At 44.8% G+C, this 25,672-nt stretch overlaps 1 protein-coding gene across 2 annotated transcripts; it reads left to right on the forward strand.

Annotated features, from left to right (window-relative positions):
• Positions 1 to 5,933: 5,933 nt before the first annotated feature.
• fhdc2 (FH2 domain containing 2) lies at positions 5,934 to 23,845 on the forward strand. Of its 2 annotated transcripts, none has more exons than XM_084041280.1 (13): positions 5,934 to 6,095; positions 8,359 to 8,820; positions 9,325 to 9,510; positions 9,867 to 9,928; positions 12,193 to 12,295; positions 13,309 to 13,394; positions 15,142 to 15,242; positions 16,151 to 16,221; positions 17,129 to 17,236; positions 17,803 to 17,873; positions 19,325 to 19,442; positions 20,778 to 20,939; positions 21,030 to 23,845. In XM_084041280.1, the coding sequence occupies exons 2-13, from the start codon at positions 8,506 to 8,508 to the stop codon at positions 23,022 to 23,024; spliced, it is 3,378 nt and encodes a 1,125-aa protein (XP_083897406.1). In that variant the 5' UTR covers positions 5,934 to 6,095; positions 8,359 to 8,505; the 3' UTR covers positions 23,025 to 23,845. The 2 variants fall into 2 exon arrangements, with proteins under 2 accessions (XP_083897406.1, XP_083897407.1); XM_084041281.1 differs by having other exon boundaries at positions 5,934 to 6,091; positions 8,352 to 8,820.
• The last annotated feature ends 1,827 nt before the right edge of the window (positions 23,846 to 25,672 follow it).

Consider the following 25,672-nt stretch of genomic DNA (forward strand, 5'->3'; position numbering starts at 1 on the left):
AAACCTTTTGAGTCACTGTGAGAGAGAGAGAGAGAGAGAGAGAGAGAGAGAGAGAGAGACAGACAGACAGACAGACAGACAGACAGACAGACAGACAGACAGACAGACAGACAGACAGACAGACAGACAGACAGACAGACAGACAGACAGACAGACAGACAGTTTAATCTACTAAAGAAACAAAAGAAACCAGAACGGCAACATTGTGGCAAAAGTTTGACCTCACGTGTCCTCAACTCAGAGTCAAAGAAAGAAAGAAAGAAAGAAAGAAAGACAGACAGACAGACAGACAGAAAAAAAAAGAAAGATACAAAGAATCCTTCCAGCATTATTTTTCTCTGACTGACAGCCTGTCATCTCATCTTCTGGTTCTTGTCTCAATAATGTTTGCAACAAGGTCTAATGGCCTGTCTGTGAACCCATACTGCCAGTCAGTGCTGTGGGAGCATCTCTCTCTCTCTCTCTCTCTCTCTCTCTCTCTCTCTCTCTCTCTCTCTCTCTCTCTCTCTCTCTCTCTCTCTGATTTTAACCACTCAAACCCTAGATACATCACTGACTGGAGTCCCCCAGGGGCCTATACTAGGCCCTGGTCTGTTTAATCTCTATGCTAAACATCTTCACAGCAAATAGCTAATTGTAGATCAGCTACAAGCAAGATTCAAAGACTTTATTTGTAACATATTCAGGAGGAGGAGGGAATGTACTTTATATATAATGTGGCAGGTGAGTGTGTGAAAGTGGAGCGAGAGAGAGAGAGAGAGAGAGAGAGAGAGAGAGAGAGAGAGAGAGAGAGAGAGAGAGAAAGCAAGACCGAGTGCGACTTGCTGTCTCTCCTTATCAGTTGTCGCAGTCTGACCAAAGCCAGAGATCCTTGTCCTCTTCCTGCACGTGAGCAGAATGCAGCTGTGCATGGAACTGAGACCTGAGAGCAACCTGGCTTTGATTAGAAACAACCCCCCTCCCCCCAAGACCTACTGTTCCAGTCTAAGATCAGACACAGGTTAGTGTGTGTGTGTGTGTGTGTGTGTGTGTGTGTGTGTGTGTGTGTGTGTGTGTGTGTGTGTGTGTGTGTGTGTGTGTGTGTGTGTGTGTGTGTGTGTGTGTGTGTGTGTGTGTGTGTGTGTGTGCACTTCTATGTGAGGGCCAAATGTCCCCACAAGCATAGTAGAATTTGAGAAATAGATTGTAAAGTAGGTAGCTGATATATTGCACTTTTACTTTAGCGCTAGGTATACTCTTAGTTGCTTGTTTTAGAAGAGAATGCACTTAAGTTTTGTTCCCTATGTTGAATGCACTTGTAAGTCGCTTTGGATAAAAGCGTCTGCTAAATGACCGTAATGTAATGTAATGTAGATTGTGAGGAACATTTTTCCTGGTCCTCAGACTCCTCTCAAGAGAAATGATTTGTATGGTTAAAAAAGATGGGTTTGGGTTATGCCTGATTTATACTTAGTTGCATGCCGGTGTGTTGCACATCAAAAACAGCAGCTCTACAAGCTCAACGTGTTGTGAGCTTCAACACACAACTAAGTAGGTTTAGTGTACAAAATGGCCAAAATTGTACAAATGGTACTTATAGAATTGCCGTCCTAAAAGTTAGATGTCCTCACAAGAATAGTAATACAAACGTGTGTGTGTGGGCATGCGTGTGTGTGTGTGTGCATGTGTGTGTGACCTAGTTGCTTCACTATGGAAGTGGTGGAACCCCAGGAGGTTCCGCACAGCACAGCAGACACACCAGAGGCAGAATTTCAGTCATTCTATAACATCTATGCATCAATACTTTGACATGGAATAGTTTTCACTGTGGTGTTTTTATGGCCATATAAATGGAACAGCTGGGTGACAAAAATCTATTTCATTGATTCCTTTACATCCGCTTTCATTTCTGCAGCGTGAAAGGCCAATTAAATCGGGGGTCACTGCATAGAACATGATCGCCATAGCAAAAGCAAAAGTTCTGAGTGAGAGTGTGTATGTATGTATGTATGTATGTGTGTGTGTATGTGTGTATGTGTGTATGTATGTATGTATGTGTGTATGTGTGTATGTATGTATGTATGTATGTATGTATGTATGTATGTGTGTGTGTGTGTGTGTGTGTGTGTGTGTGTGTGTGTGTGTGTGTGTGTGTGTGTGTGTGTGTGTGTGTGTGTGTATGTATGTATGTATGTATGTATGTACTGTATGTGTGTGTTTTTGTGTCTGGATATGTGTGTTACGATTGTGAGTGAGTGTGAGTTTGCGTGTGCGCGCGCGCGTGTGTGTGTGTGTGTGTGTGTGTGTGTGTGTGTGTGTGTGTGTGTGTGTGTGTGTGTGTGTGTGTGTGTGTGTGTGTGTGTGTGTGCGTGCGTGCGTGCATGCGTGCGCATGCGTGCGTCCGCTTGCGTGCGTGCATGCGTGTGTGTGTGTGTGTGTGTGTGTGTGTGTAAGCAGTGAAGGAGGGAGGCTAATAGCCTTCACCTTTACGTAACCCTGGTGCGACATCAAAGGGAGATTAAGACGGAGAGAGGGAAAGAGAGACTAACACTTGCTGCACGGCTGCAAACCGCCCCATCACGCTAAGCACGCTAAGCACCCCCACTTCTGAGGAGGGGGGGGGGCTTATTTCGTCACTGTTCGGGTGGAAACCTTGAATGTCCAAAACTGTTACTTTTCAGGAAATGGGAAAAAAGTACTGTGTTCCAATGAATCCGATAGTTATGATTTAGTCACAAGCTCTTGTTTACACTTTCCATTGGTTCACAATGTATAAAACACACAGACACACTTTCACTGTCACTTTAAAAAAGAAAATCTAAAATAGAGAAAACAGCAGATGCGACGTGTTGTTAACTTGTAGATCAGCCATTTTCACGAATTGTACGTGATACAATGAAGTATGGCCTTAATGGAGATACAAGGTTTCTGCAACAAATGCGTTCACTGAAGAGGAAGGGAGGGAGCACGTTCTCTCAGCAAATCTGAAAAATTCTCACCCTTTATGATCTGACGCTTCATGGAGGTGTTGACGAGAATCACGTGTACCGTCGCGGCGGTATCTCTTTGGTAGAAAAACACCATCCCGCCGTTTCTCAGCCACCGCAGGCCTCCCAGCGCTGACGTCCACACAGGGCGCTTTAACCTTGAATGCAGTCATTCACAAAAACACTCAATGAGATGCCTTCCCTCTTGCGCTCACACACATAAAGTCTTAACACATGAACACCCTCGCGTACATTCATTCACTGAAGAATGAGGGCCCAGTGAGACACACAGGCTTTGGGGGGGGGGGGGGGGGGGGGGTTAGGGGGGGGGGGACTGTTATGCAAACGAAGGCTCCCCTGGCTTTGGGAGTGGGGCCTGGAAAACGCCAGAGCGCAGACTGGTTTGCCTTTCCCAGTTACCACTGTCATGGTGAAACAAGTGAGGGATGCTAAATGAACTGCTATGGCTCTTCATTAATCACTGTCGCTGTGCTCCCGTGTTGCACTGGACCGTCACGGCACACACTATACGGAGTTGTACAGGGTTGTTTGTGGCCTGTATGGGATTTAAGTAGCCTGTCGCTCAGCAGTGGCATTTCCTTGTATTCTGAACAGTTGCACTGTACTCGGAGGAGCGAGCGACTCAATAGAAAGTGAAGTTTCCTGAGAATGGTTTATTCTGGCACGAGTGGGCCCATAACATGCCCCCCGGCGGACAGCGACAACAATAGCCAGATCTCAAGGGGTCCTAACCCCCTAATTACTGTTCCGAGCCAGAGAGGTGCTGACTAGCACTTGTCAGCGGGTGCATGGGAGAGGGGTCACCTGAGCTGGACTTGGTCCTGGGTGCACCAGGTGATGTGGGCCAGAAGCGCTCCAGCACTTCGGATGAAAGGGCCCGTGTTATGACTCTACACCCCTGCGTGTCAACAGCTCGGCCGGCCATTTTCAGCACTCTCGCGTGGGACTTCTAGCTTCTTCATGTCTCTCTTTCTTCCAGGCGGATCCTGGAGAAATGAGGAGAAATGTGGACACAATTTCTGACAGCCATCGGCTCTCTCTCTCTCTCTCTCTCTCTGGGTCTCTATAGTATATTATTTTCAGTCTGATCAAACGCCTCTACACTACAAGGATCACAACCCGGACCCCCCCCCCCCTCCCTCTCAGGTGACTTCTCTGAAATAGACACTTATCAGGTTGTCAATATGCTCCTGGCAGAAGACAGCCTTTCATCTATAATCTTATCTGGACTTGACAGACATTGTTCTGCCCAGTGACGGGAAAATCAAGATCACTGTTTGTCTTATGACTCTCTCTCTCTCTCTCTCCCAGGGTTTGCCATTAATTATGAGGGTTTTAAAGTGGAGATGACTGTAGCTATAGTCTGAACACTTTTACCCAATACACAGAGTTGCGAAGTACTCACTACTCAGTTACATTTAAACGTTTTGAATAAACTGTAGGCTAGCCTACTTAGTAGTTTTACGGCAACATACTATTCATTTTCACTATTTTGTGAAGATTTCTTTTTACTTTTGCTCTTTTAGATTTGGGCTAAATGTAAAAGAACAAAAGTGACATTTTGTAAAGCTTTTGGCTACTTTCCACTTTCCCCTTTCTTCTATCACATGCATGTTCTGTTTGTTTCTTTCTCTCAGAGACACTTCAGCCAATTTTGTTTATTTCTATAATAGAAGGACTTAAATCATTTCAGATAATTACATTCTGATTTATTTGGATTGCATGAAGTAACTCATTATTAAGTCTTTTCACTGGATACTTTCTTACTTTTACTCAAATAATTATTTGGATGACTAGCCTACTTTTACTTGAGTCATTAATAATTGAAAGTAATATGCTACTTTTACTTGAGTAGTTTTTTTTATTCTACCCAAGATTTTCAACACAACATCATTTTCAACACAACAAAACATGCATGCAACGTGTATGAAGACTAGAAGTAAATAAAAAGTTGCCAAAATTGTTGAAGAGAGTAGTAGTACCGATATATTATAACTCTATGATCAAAAGATTTTGATACATTTTATTTTTTAATGGGATATTCTGCATAATGAGTAAATTTTTATGCCAATACTTTTGTACTTAGTTTTACTCAAGTACATTGAGTAAAAAAAAAGAGTATTTCTACATTGCAGTATTGATTGATTCATTGAATACTTTTTTTTAGAAGACAATTTGCAAAAAAAAGCACAGAATGTACAGTTTAATACATATAACAATGCTAAAAGCATTGAACCCAAGAAAGCACTATGGCTTATGTGTATTCAATTCATAGGAACATATTGATACTTTTACTTAAGTAAAAAAATCTGAGTACTTTTTTCACCAATCAGTAGGCCATTGGTTCTCAAAGTGGGGTCCGGGGACCCCCAGGGGTCCTTGAGGGAGTTCCAGGGGGTCCCCAGCTAAATGATGGATAGGTAGGAACCAAATGGACCCTTATGGGTCTGTAAACTCTGAGAGTGTACGAATGGAACCAAATGGTTCCATTTGTACACTGTCAGAGTTAAATTAACATTGATTATACAATATAAATTGGGGTCCCAGAGATAGAAATGCCAGTACATGGGGGTCCATAGCCAAATGCATGTCAAACTGGGGGGTCCTTGAAATTAAAATGGTTGAAAATCACTGCTAGAGACATAAAGATCTTCTCTTATGGGGGTCCTGGGCATATCTTTTCAAATGGGGGTCCGCGGGCTAATACGTGTCAATTTGGGGGTCCTTGACATGAAAAAGTTTGCGAACCACTGCAGTAGGCTACCTGCAAATGCCATTCCCAGTTCCCACCATCAATCCATATCCATCCACCAGCAGCATACATGGGAAAACTGGGAGGATACTTGGTCCGATCTGGCCGCGGGAGCGCGCCTGCCTGCGTGCGCGTCCCTGGAAAGCTTTGGAAAGTTTCCCTAGAGTTGAGTTTAGTTCAGACTCAGAGACAGATCGGAGCGATCGGACAGGATCTCAACGCTACATTACACATTACCTGGTCTGGAGTTTATATGGTTAAGTGTTTGTAGAGTGAAACGCTGTGGTTGTACATCTCTGCTGGATATTTGTGTGGAGATAACTCACTGTGGAAGTGGATCTGTACTACTACTGTAAGTATGATCGTGGAATTGTTTGGTTTGGATTGTGGCAAATACATTACAATTGTCAAAATATTGCTAAAGTAAGTGTCAAGTCGTTTGTAAATGTAAACTAAAGATGGAAAACTCGCGGTTGTGTGGAAAAGTTTGACTGAAACCACACAAGCATAGCTTTACTGACTGGTGATCGTTCATTAATTAACATCAAAACCTGTGACAGGTTTTGTGAATCTTATTATTATTATTATTATAGTCTATAGATCTACTAGAGACTCGTTATTCCACTTAACATCTTTGAAAAATTAAGAATTATAACTTTTATGGGTCTTATATTTACGAAGAAGATTCCTACCATTGGACCGCATTGAACTCAATGAACGGTGGCTGTCCGTCCAGATACATTTTTGATGGTTTTCGATGCACAGTCCTGCAGTGGTGTAAAGTAACTAAGTACATTTACTCAAGTACTGTACTCAAGTACAATTTGAGGTACTTTAACTTTACTGGAGTATTTCTCAGTTTTCAGTACTTTACTTTTACTTGTACTCTGTCTCAGAGCACTTTTACTCCACTACAATTATTTGAAAACTTTAGCTAGTTACTTTGTAGATTTTTATTTTTTTTATTACAAAACATACATTAACTACCTCAGCCCTATACATTTTTTGGCCATTTGAAAATAGCAGATCTACAAGCTCACAACACATCACATTGACTTGTAGATCTGCTATTTTCGAAAGATTTTTATGTATTTTTGAAAACTTCTGGGACATTCTGCATAATGAGTAGGCCTACAAATACTTTTGATACTTTAAATAAATGTTGATACCAATACTTTTGTACTTTTACTGAAGTAAATTTAGAATTCCGGAGTAATTCTAGATTGCAGTATTGATACTTTTTGTTTTTAAGTACAACATTTTTGTACTTTTTCCACCACTGGTCCAGATACATTTTTGATGGTTTTCATGTCATGTGGTGGTTGGCCACCCACTGGAACAATTTGGCAATCAATTATGATCAATACTGCTCTTCTAGACACGTTATTATGGAGTTCTGGGCTAAATCTACAACCTATGTTAATGATTAGAGGCTTTCCTTTAGAAGCAGACACTATGAGTCATTTGTAATTGCATCGACTAATCCTTCCCAAAACTTGCTGGTGCAAGTGTGTACAATATGCTCTCAGATTTGTTTTTGTTTTTTTGATCAGAGGTGACTGACCTCCCACAAGGACAAAACAATAGACATTTTCTTTTCACAGCCGACATTTTGATTTGTCATAAACACGGCTGATAATAGCTTAATAACATAACTTCTCTGGTTTCATTTACGTGTTACTGTGCACCAGTGTGGGCAACTCCTGTACAGTTGACTTCATGCTGGCACACAGAAACACAGATTTTCTGGCACATAAACACCTAAATGAGGTGTTCATCTGTGCCAGAGTGAAGTCAAATGTTCATTTACTGTAGGTCCTAAATGAAATAGATCTCCAACAGTTGGAGAAAACAGCCCCAATGACATTAGTTGGAGTCCAACTAGTGTCATTGGGGCTGTTTTCACTCTTTCATGGCCATTGGCCAGAATGTCTGCTGTGACAAAGTACTTCAAATAATTTCCAGGATTTTTATGCAGCAAAACCTGTAGCCCCCTTCTTAGTCTTGTGGTTACCTGTGTGTCCCATTGCTTCTGATGTCTTCATTTTAGTCTAATTAGAAGGAAGAAGAAGTGTGTGTGTGTGTGTGTGTGTGTGTGTGTGTGTGTGTGTGTGTGTGTGTGTGTGTGTGTGTGTGTGTGTGTGTGTGTGTGTGTGTGTGTGTGTGTGTGTGTGTGTGTGTGTGTGTGTGTGTGTGTGTGTGTGCACTTGTGCACACGCATGCAGTGATGTGAAACTGAACAGGATGGAACAAGCTGTTCAAACAGCCAATGAAGGAGGGAGAGGGTTCATCTCACAGCTAGTACTTTCCAAAAAACGCCTTGAACTTCCACTGAAAGTTGAACCCGAGGTTACCAATGTTCAGCTCCAACTGGCTGCTGAAGCCACGCTAATGAAAGGACTTACAGGCCAGGTGTCACAATTAGCTCGCTGGCTAATTATGGAATATTTAGCTGAGGTCATCACCTTTTTAGCTGAAAGAAACCCGCCCGAGAGTCCAAAATATCACCTACAGTCTCACATGGTTGCAACAAGAAACTCCAAGATGTTTGTTTGTGTTCAATAATGTGGTCTGTGGTAACTTTTTTTTTGTGTGTGTCTTTTCCCCTCTAGACTGGAGCCAGAGCGATTGATTGACCTTTGAACTGGATCCCACTGCAGAGAGGGCATCCTTGGCTGAGCAGAAACTGTTGGCACACGGGGATTAGCCTCCATGCCTCCATGCCACAGTTCTAAAGCCCACTAGCCGCCCTTCCCGACCCCCTCTATGCTTATCAACCTGAGCGTGTCCGGTAAGGAGCTGTCCCGCGCCTTTCATGGAACGCCGCCTGCCGTCGACCCTCCTCCCGCTTTCCCCGCCGCTGTGGAAGTGACTGCCATGGATATGCCGCCCGCCCCGGCTGAAACCACCAGCCCCCCGCCACCTCCCCTGGCGCCTCCTCCGCCGCCTCCACCGCCCCCTCCTCCACCCCTGCCCCCTCCGTCGTCGCCGTCGTCACCGTCCTCCCCTTTCGACCGCGCGGACATCGCCCGGCGGAGTCGGCTGAGGAAGCTGAACTGGGAGCGGATCCCCAAAGAGAAGGTACCCCCCTTCTTGCCACCTTCTCTCTCGATGGATGCTAGCGACTGACCAAGATATGGCCATTAGGCCACTATGCAGACTTTATCTTGGTCACTTGTTCTCATATCTTTTGTTTCTTAGGTTTGGTTTTCCTTGACCCCAAAAGTCAAGAATGTAATTTAGATAGCATGTTATTTAGACAGATGCCAGGTTCATTGTTTACGTGGTATACTATATTCAATTCAATTCAATCTTTATTTCACTATAGCTTCAATGTACAGAATGTTATTTAGAAGACTGATGCTAGAGTCCTTGTTTACCTGACTATCCTATAGTTTCGATGTACAGATTGTTATTCAGATAGCATGTTGTTTTTAGACAGATGTTGGTTCATGGTTTACCTGGTATCCTAGTGTTCTTGAGGCACTACAGGCTCCCTCTGCATTCTATGTGCTTATTTGCCGTGCTTATTGTAAGTCTCTGTATAAAGCGTCCTATAAATGCCAAAATTGTGTAAACTATAAGGTGGAGGGGAGAAAGAGCGTGTGGAGTGGAGCGGCGACGGGGGAGGACGAGTTCCCCATCGACCTGCACTCTCTGGATGAGCTGTTCGGCCAGCAGGACACCAGGCCTGCGGACGGCTCCGGCAGTCTGAGACGGCGCTCCGTCCTGCTGCGCTGCGGCTCCCCCCAGGAGAGCACCGCGGATCAGGTCAGAGGGCACACCGCATGGCACCACACAGTGCTTTGTCTCATTTTGGGACCTTTTAGATGTGGTTGTAAAACGTAGACTCTATTGTCCTATTGCAGTGGTTCTCAAGGACCCACACATTGATATGTATTTGGCCACAGGCCCCCATTTGAAGATATTTTCTGTACAGGACCCCCATAAGAGAAGATGTGTGTTGTTAAGAATTGTGAAAATCTTCCACAATTTTTCAATAAAAAATAAAAAAGACCCCCTTGAACCCCTTCAAGGAGCTGTGGGGGTCCCATTTTGAGAACCAGTGTCCTAATGATCAAAGCGTTTGACTTGTTTTTGTCTTTTTTTTTGTTTTGTTCTCACAGATCTGCCTCTTGGACGCCAAGCGCAGTATGAACGTCGGGATATTCCTGCGTCAGTTCAAAACGTAAGCCTCTTGACGGACTATCTGTTACACTGTGCGTGATTCCGTGTCTCTTGGACAAAGTCATTGCGACCATATGGACCTTTTTTAGTTTGCCCTTGCTGGAGGTCATATGCATCAATCAAGCGTGCCATTAGTTTTAAGAGCAGGAAACAGAAGTGTGTAGAACTGTGCCCAGGGGAACGACACTTCACACTTGAGACGGACACTAGAGTACGGCTTCTGTCAACGAGGTGTGTGAGTGAGTGTCAAGTGTGAAGAAACCATTAAGCGATGGGTGTCTGATGTTTGCGATGTTCGGGGGCCGAGCGGGGGGACACAGGTGGAGGGAGTTTTCACCCACAGCTGCGAGGCTGGGGGTCTTGAAAGAAGGTTGACGGGTGAGGGGCAGCGTTAGGCTGTAGAGTAGACGGTCACCCCTAGGGTCAGAGTTGTCACCTGCTGACAGTCTTGTGTAAAAGCTGACTCCCCGTGGAGAGAGACCCTGCTGGAGACTTGTCATATTCATCCCTCCTCTCACTGGCTTTAGGATGTTTGCGTGGTTCAAACAGGGTTTCGCTTTCTCATTAATGAGTGGCTAAGTAATCAGGAAATCAGGCACTTTCTGAAGCACTTAAGCCCTATTTTAGACTTTGGCTGTTCGGAAATAGCAGGTCTACAAGCTCACAGAATATGAAAGAGAAAGAGAGAATCAGGGCAAAGCCCTGTGCAGAGCTGGTATGTTGTCGTGTCTGCTCGTGTACACCAGAGTTGGTGGAGGTGGTTCAATTGTGCGCATCCTAATTGAAGAGCGGGCCTCTCTAAACTAGATTTGTCAAGACTTGTAAGAAGTAAAGCCATTATGTGAGATGAGCTGCTTCTATACACAAAACACTGGTCCTGTCAGGAGCGTATTTGCCTTGTGTCTGTGTGACCAGCACAGAGACCGCCCCACTTCTGAAATAAGGGTGCAGCTTCAACAAAGTACTTTTTTTTTTCACCCCCCTCCTCCTCTTATTTTGCCAGACACCATGTTCTCCCTTCTGTTTCCTACCTTCTCATTACTGTCATTTTTCTGCTATGGGCAGTTATTGAAATCAGTATCTTGTTTTTACACGGAAAGGACAAAAGAAAACCACAGCTCTCTTTGAGTGCCTTTGAAAATGAAAGAACAGAGTTACTCATTCTTACTGCACTTTTGATGTCGATCCCTTCAGAGTTAACATTAGAATAGTGAGGTGAGTGATGAGCTGAGTGTGTGTGTGTGTGTGTGTGTGTGTGTGTGTGTGTGTGTGTGTGTGTGGGGGGGGGGGGGGGGGGTCACAGAATAAAGGAAACGTACTGTAACACACAAAGTGGGGTATGACTACCTAAGATAGGCTGAGTGATTTGGCTGAGGGGAGAGGGTGTGTGTGTGTGTGTGTGTGTGTGTGTGTGTGTGTGTGTGTGTGTGTGTGTGTGTGTGTGTGTGTGTGTGTGTGTGTGTGTGTGTGTGTGTGTGTGTGTGTGTGTGTGTGTGTGTGTGTGTGTGTGTGTGTGTGTGTGTGTGTGTGTGTGTGTGTGTGTGTGTGTGTGTGGTGGACAGATGTGTCACCAGGAAGAAGTAAGACAGACAGAGTTCAAACGTTCAGGGCCAGCTCTCATGTCTGTCCTCTCCAATGACACCTTGACATCCAGGAAGTGTGTGTGTCGGGTGCCTGTGCTTTGTTCAGTACAGACGCCACTGTGAGTCGCCAGTGTGGCGTCAAAACTCCCTCTACCCTAACAGTCAAGATTGATAAGGTGTGTGTATGTGTACGTTTGTTAGTTGAACAAAGTCAATGCTGCTCACCTCGTTGAGCACCTTGCTCCCTTGTTACAGCTTTTGGTAGAACCTTGGCTTGTATTGCTACCTACCTTGACATGAAATGACCCATAATCTTCATCCGTTGCTTCTGTGATTTGAGGAACTAGAACTAGCGACTCGATCCACTCTATGGTGAATTAAGGATTAATCCATAAATGTAATTATTTTTAGAAGTACTGTAAATAGCAGATCAATAAGCTCACAGCGGGTCCCATCGCGGTGCATTGTGAGCGTTTAGATCGGCTGTTTTCACAGTTTTTGAAATAACGCTTCATGATGTATTTGTGTACGTTTGGGTCCTGGGAACACCCAATTTCTCTTTTGGGTCTCGAGCTGAAAGGTTTTGGGAACCCCTCTGTTCTACAGTCATTGATGCTTTCCAGCCTCATTGCGTGTTTAAAGGCGATGTCATCATGCTAAAGATGGGCGTGTTTTTCCACAGCGCTGCTAAGGAGATAGTGGAGGACATCAGGCAGGGGGCCAGTGAGCGCTACGGGGCCGAGAAGCTCGCAGAACTCTGCAAAATGCTGCCTGACGTGGAGGAGGTAAAGGCTGCTTTATGTCTGTTCTGGCAACCAGTGGTGGACACTTGTAATTAAGTACATTTACTTCAGTACTGTACTTGAGTACATTTTACATCTGTACTTTACTTGAGAGTTCCTATTTTTAGATACTTTCACTCCACTACATTTCAAAGACAAATAAGGAAAACAGTGCAATAAGAATTAACCACCAGCACCCTATTTCAAATATAATGAAAATACTTGATCTGCGAGCTCACAAGCTTGAGGTTGTAGATCTGCTATTTTCTAGCCTGGCTCCACCCCCTGAATCCTTTGCTCCGCATTCAGGGTCTGGTGACGCTGTCGAAGGCGGGTGTTTCTCGGTTGAAAATCTGTACGACGAATCAGGATCGGGATAATCCAGTATGAACCAATCGCGTTGGTTCATAGTGGAGTCCCACTTTGGCCACGCCCCCATCTCAGAAATCGGCTGCATTGAGAGGGCTTTCAGACTGAATAATGGAGTGAAACGAAATGAAAATTCAGGCTGAGTGTCAGGCTAGCTATTTTCACTATAATTGATCTTTTTTGAAAATATTCTGGAAAATGTTTCAATGTTTCAATTTCTAAAAGCATGTACTTTTGAACGCTTAAGTATATTTAAAAGCTAGTGCTCCAGTACTATAACTCAAGTACAAATTTGACGGCTCAACTTGAGTGAATATTTGCCCAGGAGTGCTATCTATACTTTGACTCAAGTAACTGGGGGGGGGGGTTGAGTGCTCTGTCCAGCACTGCTGGCAACGCCCTTCATTACAGCAACAACACTGACCAAACCCCCACCAACACCATCGCCGTCATCTGGTCCCCATTAACATGATCAAGAGTTTACCATTACGCCATCCCGCCTTATGTGGAGTGTTTCCTGACGAGGGACTTTGGTGAACGATATTATAAGTGACTGCTAACGACATGTTGGGGTTTGGGGTATTTCTTCTATGCTGCGTTCCAGATGTTTGCTTATTGTCTGGTGTGTGTGTGTATGTGTGTGTCAGGAGTCCCGTCTCAGGAGGTTCAAGGGGCAACGTGGAAATCTGGGAGAGCCCGACCTCTTCATGCTGCTGCTAGTGGAGGTCCCCAGGTACGTTTCAACCAGGTCACTATAGAGCAGTGGTTCCCAAACGATGGTTTTGGGACCATTTTGACTGAGCTAGAGAACTTTTTCAAAATGTAGCCATTTTACTTTCCCCAAATGATGTACCAGGTCTAGTTGTTTTTTTAATATATTGGCAGAATCGGCTTCATTTAGATTTTGTGATTGTACTTATTCTGCTTTCTCGCTCATGGAGCAGAGAATCAACAGATAAAGATGATCAACATTATTTGGACTTAAAGGGATAGTTCAGTTGTACTTTTTTTCCTATCGATTACTCACCCCATGGAGACTTGGATTCATGGTTATTTTTTAGCTTTTGTCGCATTCCTAAGCCAATAATTTGATGACAATCGGACCGGTTGGCAGTGGTTCCAGTAGGAGACACAAAGGAGACTCTTTGTGTCTCCTACCGGAACCGCTGCCGGTCATAAAATTATTGGCTTAGGAATGCGACAAATTGGAAAAAATATCCATGAATTCAAGTCTCCATGGGGTGAGTAATCGATAGAAAATAAGTCATCTTGCTAGGGTTCAAGTTCAAGTTCATGTAAAAAAAGATCCTATGACAGAAAGATTTGGTGGCTCCCCTGTAGTAACTATGAGGACCTCTAGGGGTCCCAGACCCATGACCTAGAGCAGTGGTTACCAAACAGTGGGTCAGCCATTTGTGGGTCTCGGGTCCATTTTTATGTGTCCACTTTATTTTTTTAATTTCCTGCATTTAGTTTTTAATTATAATAAATAAATAAAAATATATTTTATCCCCCCCCCCCCCCCCCCTAAACTTTCCATGAATTAAAAACAAATTCAGACATTTTTCTAAATAATTAAGTAAATAAATGCCAAAAATCTAAAATTCCATAAATTCGAAAACAAATAAGTAGTGAAAATTGCCGATCTACAAGCTCACAACGCGGCGCGATGCGACACGTTTTGAGCTTGTAGATCTGCTATTTTCACTAGTTTGGGTCACGGGGGATCAAATTTCTCTTTTGGAGCTCGAGCTAAAAGGTTTGGGAACCACTGTCCTAGAGCTCAGATGGCCTCATTAATTGAGTCCACAAATGCTGCTTGACCTGTTCTTCATACTCTACCGGTACAGCCTAACTTAATTATAGCTTTGGCTGATCTATTCTTTTTTTTGTGTTTTTTGGGAGGTTTTTGAAAACCCTACTTATCTTTCTGCTACTGTACATGCACACATGCACAGTAAATCCTCAGCTAATTTATCCATTTGTACACTCTCAGATTTTAAGATGCAATCCAGAACTTTTTTCAATCTTTATTTACAATAAAATACAATATAACTAGTACATCTGCAGTGGCTGGAGGTGGTCTCTCTACTCTGCTATTGAGACATTTAGACCCTGGTGTCAGGTAGGACAATGACAAGTAGCCCTGGTAGCCCTGTAACGCTGATAAGCCAAGGACATTTTGGGATTGTAGCTTTAAATGAACATGAGGATTTTGATGTGTACTCCTTTAATACACACACACGCACACGCACACGCGCACACACACACACACACACACACACACACACACACACACACACACACACACACACACACACACACACACACACACACACACACACACACACACACTAAAGGCCCATTCCTTGCCTTTTCGCTTCATTCTCACTTGTGTTTTTGTTAGAGATGATTTGATCACACTCACATTGTCCTCTCTCTCTCTCTTCCTCTCTCTCTCTCTTCCTCTCTACGTTTAGTTTTCGTCTGCGTCTGGATGCCATGATCCTGCAGCAGGAGTTTGACCCCGCTGTGACCTCTCTGTGTGTGGCAGCCAGATGTCTGAGGGAGGCGGCCAGAGGTAAAGTAACAGCAGGGGGCGCTATATGCAAATATGACACCTGTATGACTCAACCATTCCCCCTATTTAACCACTTATGACCTATATAATGACAAATAGTGAAAATAGCAGATGTTACAACCCAATGCTCCGCACATTGTGAGCTTATAGATCTGCTATAATTGGGAAATGAAAAAAACTTGTTGAAAAGAGTTTGAGTTTGCCTGTAATGATATGCCCAAAATAGGGACGCCAGCGTTAATGTGGTTAAGTGCTCTTATTTGCATTTAGTCTCTGTGTTTACGTGTGAAGCCAGAATGTAAATAGAACATGGCTAATACTATTGCATGCAGACTCGATGAGCTGCTGCGTATATTGTCCGTAGAAGGTAATATTGGACTCTGCTGCTCACAGTAATAACTTCCATGCACAAGATAACTTCACTTCTGTACTTCTGTACATGCCGCTGAAAATCATAAAGTTTCTGTTTTGGTACTACTTGATCTCAGTGCAGCCCTCGACAAATTAGACCACACCATTCTTTTTTTGTCGACTTGAACACTGCTTAGGCCTTAAAGGAATTGCTCTAAACTAGTCATCTTATCTCACAGGAAGGTCTTTTTCTGTTTCTATTGGCAACATTGAATCGCATAAATAAGGCATTTCATATGGAGTCCCTCAACGGTCGATTACTGGTCAGTCTGTAATCTCAGTATGCTTCCACTCAGGTCCATTATTCAACAATATAACGTTTCCTATCAATCCTATTCTGATGTTGCACAGTTACACATTTCTGTTTCTGCTACTACCTTAGTCCAGTGAATGATCTCATCAAAAATTGTGCTCATCTAGTGTATTTGACATCAGCCATGTATGTAGGTCATTCAATGTTTGCACAAAAACACTGATATTATTGAACCTCCTCCTAGAACTGCTGAGCTGTCCAGAGTTACACTCCATCCTCCGTTTGGTGCTGAAGGCAGGGAACTATATGAATGCTGTGAGTATGCCTCTAATTCTTTGGTTTTATTTCTCCTAATTTAGTTATGACTATTCCCAATTTCCCTTTGTACTGTAGTCCCTTGTCGCTGCTGACCACTACTGGGGTGGTTCATTAGGGAGGGTGTAGATCACTGTTTCTCAACATAAGGGCCGGGGTCCACCAGGGGTTCAAATCATCAATCAATTATTTTTACACTCTCAGAGTTTAATAAACACTTTTTTTTTACAGAGTAGATTGGGGTCCCAGTGCTATTTTATTTTTTTTATCAAATGGGGGTCCTTGGCCCAATGCATATCAAACTGGGGGTCCTTGAAAGGAAAAGAAAAGTAGAGAATATCTGTTGCAGACAACCACATGTCTCCTCCATTCCAAAACATGTGACGTCATCAGTCCGTTCCTTTTCACCTGCCAGTGAGGAGGAGGAGTTTCACTGGAAGGCCGTAATGCATATAGAGGAACACTCTATTCCTCCTGGTTCCGCACCCCGCTGAACAAGCACCCTGAACAACCTGTAGGAGTTGCTAGTGCAGGGACAGACGTCGCCCTCCCCGCCCGGCTTCCCTCCCTCTACCACGGCCAATTCTGTTTGTTGGAGGCACCGCAGAGGATTTGCGCCCCCCTAATCTCCATGGTGATGGGCAGGAACTTTACCCCTGTGCCACCCCAGCGCCCCAGTTTGCCTCTTCATTATGTCACCTTTCTTTTCCTCAGTCCAACTCTTAAGGGATAAAAGGAGAAACGGTTTCTTTATTTGTGCACAATGACCCGTGGCGTGCAGGAGACCGGGTGTGTGTTCAAGAGCGTCACTCCAAGATCATGCACCTGGGTTTCGTAACGCTGTTTGTTCAACCGCGTCATAATGTTGTGAGACGGCAAGAGTCTGACCTTGTGCTTCACCTCGCAGGGTGGATACTCAGGCAACGCCGCCGGGTTCCGAATCAACTCGCTGCTCAAGCTGGCTGACACCAAGGCCAACAAGCCTGGCATGAACCTGCTGCATTTTGTGGCCATGGTAAGAACTTTGGTTGGGAGAAGAAGACGTGCAGTAACGCTGAGCCCCCCCCCCCCCACACACACACACACACACACACACACACACACACACACACACACACACACACACACACACACACACACACACACACACACACACACACACACACACACACACACGGAACAGCATTATTCATTTGCTAAAATGGCTTTTGTTAACATAAATACATTGAAGATGAAGCTTAGGGAGCTATTAGTTTCACCTCCCTTTCCAAATATATATTTAGGAAAAGCTGCTATAACTGTACCCCACCCCGTTGTTTTATTTCAACAATGCATTTTATTTATTTTTTACAGAATTTCTTTTTTGTTAGAACCCAGGCCTCCAGAGCATAAAGACTATGCATTCAGTTTTAGTTTTCAATACAGTTTATATTGTGCCAAATGAAGTGTTTTTTTTTGTTCAGAGAAGAGTAGCCACACTGTCCCACAGTCCAAATGATTCCCATCAGCAGCATCAGAAAATGACTTGCTTGCTTCTTTTGAAACAATAGCTGGAATAATCATTTGTCTTGTTCTCCGCAGGAAGCTGTGAAACGGGACCAGAGCTTGCTGTCCTTCCCCAGCCAACTGGGGCACGTTGGCTCCGCCTCCAGGTCAGTCTTTTCCCAAAACATGGATCTGATCAATGCAGCGTTTTGTGATGGAGGCTGGAGGAACATGCATGAATTACCCCAATGTTTCTCAATGTCTGGTCTGGGGGCCTACCAGGGTTCCAAACTAGGGCTGCACGATATTAGGAAAACAGGCGATATGCGATGACATTGTTGAATGTTGTGATGACAGTATGACTCGTGATAAGTAAGCAAATACTGAAGAATACCGTTTGAATGACTTTCTGCCTTTGGTTTGCTGCTTACACAGAATCCAGACAATGATTAGCCTACTGTATGCACACACTGAAAAAAAAGAAGAAAAAGGTGTGGATTATTTCCATTCCAACAAAATGGTTTTACTGAAAACATTGCACCTGGCTACTACAACTGCAATGAATATATACCACCAATTTAGCCATACAGTCCTTTATACCTGGATTGTTGTATTGAATAATGAATAAAAACCTGAAAACAAGTTAAAACATTTCTTTTGCGATGTAGAAGTATTTTGCGATATGTAAAACTCTTTTGTTAATTGCGATGCGAATAAATATTCGATATGTTGTGCAGCCGTAGTTCAAACGGTACCTTGCGGGTCTGTAACTCACAGTGTACAAATGCAACCATTTTCATCTCTAGGACCCTAAAAAAACACTGTAAAATGATCTGCGTTCATTCAACTCTGAGAGTGTACAAATGTGGTTCCATTTGTGCTCTCAAGGTTACAGACCCATAAGGGTCTGTTTGGACCCCCTGGTGGTCCCCGGACCCGACGTTGAGAACCAGTGCATTACTCAATAACGTCAGTACACTCCAGCTGACTGCTAAAACACAACATTACAGCGTAGCTCTGTTGAATTTCTCTATCAGTGCTTTATGTCCAGCTGTTAGCAATAGGAATCTGGCTGCATGAAAGTGGGTCATGACTGCATTGATAATCTGAGCCAGTATTCTATCTCTGCTGGAGAGTTGGCATGCTGTTCCTATTACCTTTCTTCTATGCTCTAGAAATCAGTGCTAAAACTGCAAACTGTGTTAACTTTGCCGACGTTCGCTTTCTGCACATAAAACTCCCAAAGATGTATAGAAATGCTAATAGAACTAAGTTAAATATCGCCACTGTCGGGCAGAAACCTTGTATTTCCTTTACTTTTTCAAACTTTAATGCCCTACTTTGCTACCATGCTACATACTACAGTGTCGCTGTACTATGACAACGCATTGCCACGCGTTGTGAGCTTTTGGATTGGCCATTTTGGAAAGTTTTTTTAAAGTGAAAGTGGTTAAGTGTTATTTATAAATAAAGGATTAACAAGAGCTTGTGACTAAATAACTACATTTGACCCATTGGAACTTTTTTCCCCCTGAAAAGTAACTGTTTTGAACATACAATGTTTCCACCCGACAGCGACGATATTGTATGAATATGTGTCCATTGTTGTTCTCCCCAGGTTGTGTGAAGAGTCTGTGTTGGAGGACCTGTCTAGGTTACAGAGCAGACTGCTGGCCCTCAGTGTCAACACCCAGACGGATGCAGAGATCCAGCGACTGACATTGCCCTTCCTGGAGGTATGATAAACACACACCGTCTACTGACCCACAACTAGACCTGTCACAATTATTGCATAACTGCCTAATCGCGATTATGTGAGATGATGGCAGTTATTTTGCATAATCGTCATAATCGTTTCCATGTTGAAATATGTTACGTACATATACATTTTCAAACATTTAAAAAAGTAGTGGAAATGGCAGATCTACAAGCTCACAACGCGCCACATTGCGACACATTGTGAGCTTGGAGATTGGCTATATCCACTAATATGCTGTTAGGACCCTCACAAGTCCATCGTTATATTATCGGTGTTTAATAGGCTCTATGCACAGCAGCCATTTTGGAGAAAAATTGGGCCTCTTCTGACTTCCTTCACAGGTGTTACCAATGATACTAATTAAGGCTCTGTTCCATTCTGGTCAATCAGAGTCAGGGTGCTGATATTGTGCATGTTGGCTCACTAGAAATACTAGTGGGTCTCAAAGTGTGGTCCAGGGACCCTCATGGTTCCTTGAGAGGGTGTAACTCTGAGAGTGTACAAATGGAACCAAATGGACCCTCCCGGATCCATTTGGTTCCATTTGTACACTCTCAGAGTTATGGGGGTCCTTGAAATTAAAACGTTTGAGAACCACTGTGCTACACTAAATGGAACAGAGCCTTCATTAGTGTCATTGGTAACACCTGTGAAGGAAGCAAGGAAGAGGCCCAATTTCTGTCCAATATGGCTGCTGTGCATAGAGCCTATTAACATTGCAAGATTTGCAGTGTTGTAAGTCTGCAGTTTACAGTTTGGTTCACCAGGAACATTTTTACTGCCTGTCTTCTGTTCTGCCAATTGTGTTCAGCTGGTGTTCCAGGTCCCCCTACTTCCTGAGTAGACAGCTAGTATGATAAGGAAATCAGCTTCCTGGGAGGATGGAAAACCACAAGTACTCTGGTCTCCCATGACCAGAGTCTAGAATTTCAATTCAATTACATTTTATTATTGAGTCAAATAAAAACAAGTTGTCTCAAGACACTTTACATATTTAGCAGAGACCCGACATTGTCCCACCCTGAGCAAGGATTTTTGCGACAGTGGCACAAAAAAACACATAACTGGAAGAAACGTCAGGCAGACCCAGGCTCTAGGGTCGGCGGCCATCTGCCTTGACCGTGTCCGAGGGGAAAGAGCGAGGGAGAGAGACGGGAGAGTAGAAGAGACCGAAAAATTGAGTGGGAGGGAGAGATGGGGGAGAGGGAGATACAAGCAATAGCAAAAATAGCAGCAACAATCACTAAAATCAGTAAAATCACTGCTACGCTAAGAATTGGATCAATCCTTTGTGATTTCCTTTTGTGTTCAGATGGCAGAAGAGCGGCTGAAGGAGGCAGAAGATGAAGTGGAGGGCATGAGGATGTCCAGTCAGGCTCTGGTAGAGTTCTTCTGCGAGGACGACACCTTCAAACTGGAGGAGGCTTGTCGGGTCTTCCATTCCTTTTGCCACCGTTTCCAAAGAGCTGTCCAGGTCAGACCCATAGATGGATGCACATGTCTGATTTGAAGTTAGAGATTGTCCTGCGGCACATAATCAACTGATGCCCTTCCTTTCCTACAGGAGAACGCAGAGCGGGAGCTGAAGGAACAGAAACGGATCGAGCGTGAGCGTGAGATCGGGGAGAAGCGTCGCTCTGTGGCCGTGTGTACGGGACTGGAGCTGGGCCTGGGCCTGGGCCTGAGGCCGGCCAGGGAGCCTCGAGGCGACGAGAGCCAGGATGACCTGGAGAGACTACTAGAGAGGAACTTGAGCCACACCTGGAGCCGACGGAGCCCGAGGAGCTCTGAGCACCGCAGGCACTCCCATCACCTCATAAACTACACCGCCCACCTGCAGAATTCATCCACCCTTAGGAACTTCCCAGAGCTGGGCAGCAGTCCCACATCAACCAATGACAATGTTCTTGACCATCACACTGCTCCTGGGATTTGTAGTTCCCCATTGAGCAAGAGGGAAGCCCCCCCCACTGATAGCAGGACACAGACCAATCATTACCATGCAGAAGGTCAGAACGTGGAAGCAGTACAAGCCTCACATATTGCTAAAGTTAGTCCATCTCAGCATGGGCTTTGCTTCAAGGTCACACAACAGAGGCTTGACATCATTTCTTATGTTTCGCAAAGCCTGTGTGAAGTGGCTACTACGCAAACACACAGACCTAAATATGAAGTGACTCAAATCCCACACACACCGAGTACTGTAATGACCACTGAATCTTCATCCAGTTCTTGTACCAGCACTGTCTCTGTTGCCACTACTACCCTGAGTGTTAAAAGCCAGGACTCTGCTCTCAGACACAGATTTGGCCAGCCTGTATCAGACACTACTCGCCGGCCACAGACTAAGTCCAAAGACACTTCAGTTAACGAGTCTGCACGAAACTCTGTTCATATCACAGGAATACTCTCTCATTGTGATACCAGGGCTGTGTCTTCAGCTTGCCAGTCCTCGGAGAGTCGGTCTGAATCCTTCATGGTCACAGATGGTCCAGCTGGTACACATACGCAGCCAGAGGAGAAAGAGGAACCAAGCCAGCCTGCTGCTAAACCTAGCGCTCTCCAATTGAGCCTTATGCCTGAAGGAGGGCTAACAAGGCAGACAGACATGCAATCGGCCTGCACACCCGTGGAGAACTGGACGCCTTCCAGTCTACCAGAGCTGAGCCCACAGCGAGCGCAGGAGTACCCCGACCTTCCAAATGCAGAGAGGGAGAAAGACATGTCTTATACTCGTGTGGGTGAGACGCTGGAGTGCCACACTCTGGTGAAAGGCCTACGATCATACGATACCTTGTCACACCCGACATCTCCACTACCACGACACGCACCTAGTCTCTGCTCCAAGTGGAGGAAAGAGAGGGACGCTGACTTGAGAGAGGGGGCGGTCTCAACGTCTCCAACACCTAAGGGGGATTCTCGGACCACCAAGACACCCGTGCGTAGTGGAGTAGGAGCCAAGAGAGGTCTTGTTTCACGCACGGGACCTTCCAGTAGTACAGGCATTCCTAGGGTGCGCTCCAAAACGGAGCCCACAAACAGAATCCAAGCCCCACCTGACCCACCCGTCACACCCCGCCCCACCCGCCTGGCTGCTCCTCGCAGCATATCCATGCGCTCCTCTCCCATCATGCGGCCCGCTGGCGTTCAGGCAGAGGTCAAACGAAGCAACAGTGCAAGGGAGAGGGCGCAGGCGGCGGGCGAGCTGCAGACTCCCGGAGAATCCACCCTGACCCGTAGGACTTCAGACAGAACAGTGCCAGGGAAGGTCCCGGGGAGTCCCCAGCCGTCCTTCATCCGAGGGAGCCCCCTCCGTGTGTCCAAACGAGTAGCCCCAAACTCTGAGTGTCAGGCCCCTTCCCAGCCTCGTGCTGCCCACAGTCCGTCCTCCGCCACAGCCAAGACCATCCGCACAGCCGTCATATCTGCAGCCCGTAGCAAAGCCGCCAAGACAGCAAGCACAGAGGCCCCCACTGCTGGCTCCAAAACACCCGGTGCTACACTTATTCCTGGGCCCAAAATGCCTCGCTCCTCCCCAGCTCCAGCCCTCTGGAGGTGATGGAACTTTATAGGTCAGTTTTCCAGTTTGTCCACACTTTGTTATGTGTTATCGAGCTTGTCTCTATGTGTATGCGGGTATTCATGAACTGTATCTCAATCTTTTTTTTTACTTGTATTGTTTTCAGTACGTGCTAGGGCATCATTCAGCTCTACTAAAGCCCTACATGTTAAACTTAAATAACATGTGCACATTGTCTTGAATACAATAGATAAAGAGCCACATTCAGAACAATGGGACAATCCACCCCCCCCCCCCCCCCCCATGCTACCTCCATGCACATCTAACAGTGTCCTGTGCAGGCTATAGGGCACTGCATAGAGACCTGTCATTCATCTGCTCTCCATATTAAAGCCTTTAGTACAGTATGTTAATCTATCAAAATGTTCCAAAAATGTGTGCTTGAGGTCTCATCAGTGTTTAACAACTGTAATGATTGAATTGTTTAATTTTCAGTGGCCTATAAAAAACAAAATCCTATTATTGTGATTAGTAATGACATTGACTGAATTGTCCAAAATAATGTTTTTTTTTTTAAACTGTGGGCTGTTGCTGCAAGATTATTGTAAGCCTTACTTGGCCAGTAGCCCAACCTTCAACCGATACGATATTGAACTCATCATCCTTTATTATTCCGCGAGGTCTCATCGTTCTGATGCACTTTACAAAACTGAAGAAGAGACCGTGTGAAGAAGATTACTGACATTCTTCTGCTGTTGTCATGTTTGAAAAAAACAAAACAAGAGAGAGAGAGAGAGAGAGATATTATAACTTAATTGAAAAGTATGGGTTGTTAATGTTTGTTACTGTGCATTTGTAAATAAGAGAAGATGAAATAAAGAATGTAATCAGAATAGTGGCCCGTGAGAAAATTGGTGTCCATGTCAAAGTGACAGTCCTATATATTCACAGCTGTGCTTCCTTTTGTATTTGGTGTGAAAGCCACAAGGTTTAAAGCCCCTGTTATATACCTCTCTTAACACACACACACACACACACACACACACACACACACACACACACACACACACACACACACACACACAGAGCAGTGGGACGGTCACTTCAGAATTGTTTGTTTAGAGAGCCTTTTATTTTCAAGTCCCGTCCACTTCCTCTGCCCTTCACCTCTGCTGTGTCTACTTAACCACTTAAGCCCTATATACCTCATACGCCAAACTGTAAAAATAGCAGACAAGCACATGGCGCGTCTCAATGTGATGCGTTGTGAGCTCGTACACCGGCTATTTTAGCTGTTTATGAAAAGAAGACATTAAGTGAAAGGTTTTGGAAATTTGCCCAAAAATATGGATGCCAGGGTTAATGTAGTAACCCCCCCCCCCCCCCCCCCCCAGCCCCCCGCGCTACTGCATTTATGGAAGCCCCCTGCGCGCGCACACACACACACACACACACACACACACACACACACACACACACACACACACACACACACACATACACACGGTGGTGGTTGTCATGGAGATGCTATAGGCATCCCGGGAGAGTCTCCCGGCAGAATGGAAGGGTGCAAAGGGGGGTTGGGGTGCAGAGGGTGACAGCGGGTGCAGGGTCCCAGTGGGAAACGTCTCTTTATGGGGCCGCGGTGACGCCAGCGCCTCTTGGGAAAGGCAATAAACTGGTGCCTCTTTGTTGTTCCCGAGTGTCCGGTTGTCGGTCAGCGCTGCCCTCTTAACCTGCCTCAGTGTATAGAAGGTGACATCATCAGCGGGACCCGGAGCACTCTTCAAGTGATCCCCGTCTTTAGCTGCCTTTATGGTGACTTGGTGAGAAGAATACTATGATGTCTAAAGGTGAATAAGTGATATATGGGCTGTACAAACCAAACCAAGACCTTTTACTGACCCATCTCTGTGTGTGATGTATGTGCGTTGGTCAATCGTAACAGACCGAGCCTTTAGTTCAGTTATTTCTGAACCATATATATATATATACACACACACACACACACACACACACACACACACACACACACACACACACACACACACACACACACACACACACACACACACACACACACACACACACACACACACACACACTCCTTAGCATTAATATAACTCAGAGTGTGCAAAAAGGTCCATTTGGTTCCAAGTGGTACACTCGTACAGACAAACTCCGTACCTGGGGATCCATGGACCCCACGGTCGAGAACCAGTGGGCTAGAGAACTTCCTTCAACTGTTATTTAATGCAGCCATTTTACATTCCCCAAATGGCAGAATCCACTTCATTTTCATTTTGTAATATAATCCGGGTTCTCGCTAATGGAGCACAGAAGCAACAGATACAAATGCACCAAATGGACCCTGGCTCCAATGTGTACACCCACCGACCTCTAGGGAAACATTTGGTTCCTAACTATCAATCATGTAGCTGGGGACCCCGTGGAACCCCCTTGAGGAGTATTTTGTCCACCACTGTTTGTTTAGTAGAAAGTAGAAACCACAAAGCAAGACTAAAGGGAGTAGTAGGTGTATGTATACGTAAACTGCACCCATCCTACTTTCAGCTAAATGTTATGATGTGAGAACCGGCTTCCACCAGTGACAACATGACATATAGCCTTGGGAAAACGCCCCTTTTCTGCAGATGTCACTTTTAAAATGCAGGTAGGCTACTAAT

The sequence above is a fragment of the Gymnoscopelus microlampas genome (genome assembly GCF_963454915.1).
Source record: "Gymnoscopelus microlampas genome assembly, chromosome: 18".
NCBI lineage: Eukaryota > Metazoa > Chordata > Actinopteri > Myctophiformes > Myctophidae > Gymnoscopelus > Gymnoscopelus microlampas.